We start from the raw sequence: 1,110 nt of genomic DNA, 5'->3' as shown, positions 1-1,110 counted from the left end.
CTGAAAATCTCAAAGTGTGAAAAAAATATGTTACCTGTAATAACTAAGCCAAAATGCATGGCCGCGAGCAATAAAAATGCCATAACTACCTAATTTACAACCAAAACATCAATTAGAAAACTCCATCAAAACACGCGGATTTTTCTGCCGGGATTTTAAAATGTATGGCATCAAGTGAACTGGAACAAATCTCGAAATTTTCTGCACGGAAATGACCAACTATTCATTTTTCTAATCTGAAATCAGGTAGATGCAGAAAACTGTTGGTTACAGAGATATGTATCTTAACATTCTTCTTACAGACGGAGAAACTGGAACCTAATATCCAATAACTATTATAAACAACTGATTCCTTTCTTCTTACGTCTTGATAATGGGATACGATTACAGATTATTAGTGCCTTTTAATTCAGGTAGTTCGGTCACTAGTCTACAATCCTAGTGAACCTGACAGTTATCTCGAGATTGGCATGTTTTTTGTGCATTTACCAGTGAGCTAAATGATTCAAATGGCTGTGGACGGAATAAAAGAAGCTTTTGCTTAACAGGCTTCCGTGTCTAGTAGTAGTGGATCACTAATACCTTCAGGCAGGAACCTAGCTATATTAACTATAATAGAGGAAAATGAAATCGGTAGATCATAGTGAGATATTATCCTTAATTCTTAAGAATAGGCCAATTTGCATCTTAATGGACTCCTAGGAAGTCTCTTCGACTAGCTCAGCCGGCAACAAGTTCCAGCATTTGACAGCTCTTAAGGAGTAGAAGTTGTGTCTACAATCCGTTCTGTGTTTTATCTCCAATTTCTGGGTATTACCCCTTAGGTTTGTATTGGGACTAAGTTTAAGTAGGTGTTTAAGGGGATGTCCAGAAGATTTAAGGATACTTTAAGCCACTATAAGGTCACCTCTAAGACGCCTGTACTCTAATGGATAGAGGTTTCGTGACTGTAGGCGCCCTTCATAAAGCTTGAACTTGAGTCCCCGAACTGATTTCGTGGCTCGCCGTTGGGTACACTTCAGGGTGTCCTTATCCTTATGGAGTGAGGGAGGTAATACTATGTTTCCGTACTCTAAATGGGAACGAATGAAACTGTTGAAGATTATGTGG

General features: G+C 38.6%; 1 protein-coding gene across 3 annotated transcripts in view; it reads right to left on the bottom strand.

The window, feature by feature from the left end:
* MS3_00009583 (uncharacterized protein) overlaps positions 1-168 on the bottom strand; it is a gene marked incomplete at its 5' end in the record, with an annotated part of 40,052 nt that extends 39,884 nt beyond the window's left edge. For 2 of the 3 annotated variants that reach the window (XM_051217964.1, XM_051217965.1), the window contains one exon: positions 35-168. Coding sequence is in view for 1 of the 3 variants with exons in the window: in XM_035731033.2 (XP_035588756.1) it covers positions 35-83 (49 nt within the window). The remainder of the gene's footprint in view (positions 1-34) is intronic. The other variant, XM_035731033.2, reaches the window with a different exon arrangement.
* Positions 169-1,110: the final 942 nt, after the last annotated feature.

This window comes from Schistosoma haematobium, chromosome 7 (assembly GCF_000699445.3).
Source record: "Schistosoma haematobium chromosome 7, whole genome shotgun sequence".
Lineage (NCBI taxonomy): Eukaryota > Metazoa > Platyhelminthes > Trematoda > Strigeidida > Schistosomatidae > Schistosoma > Schistosoma haematobium.
This window is presented reverse-complemented; position numbering and strand designations above follow the sequence as displayed.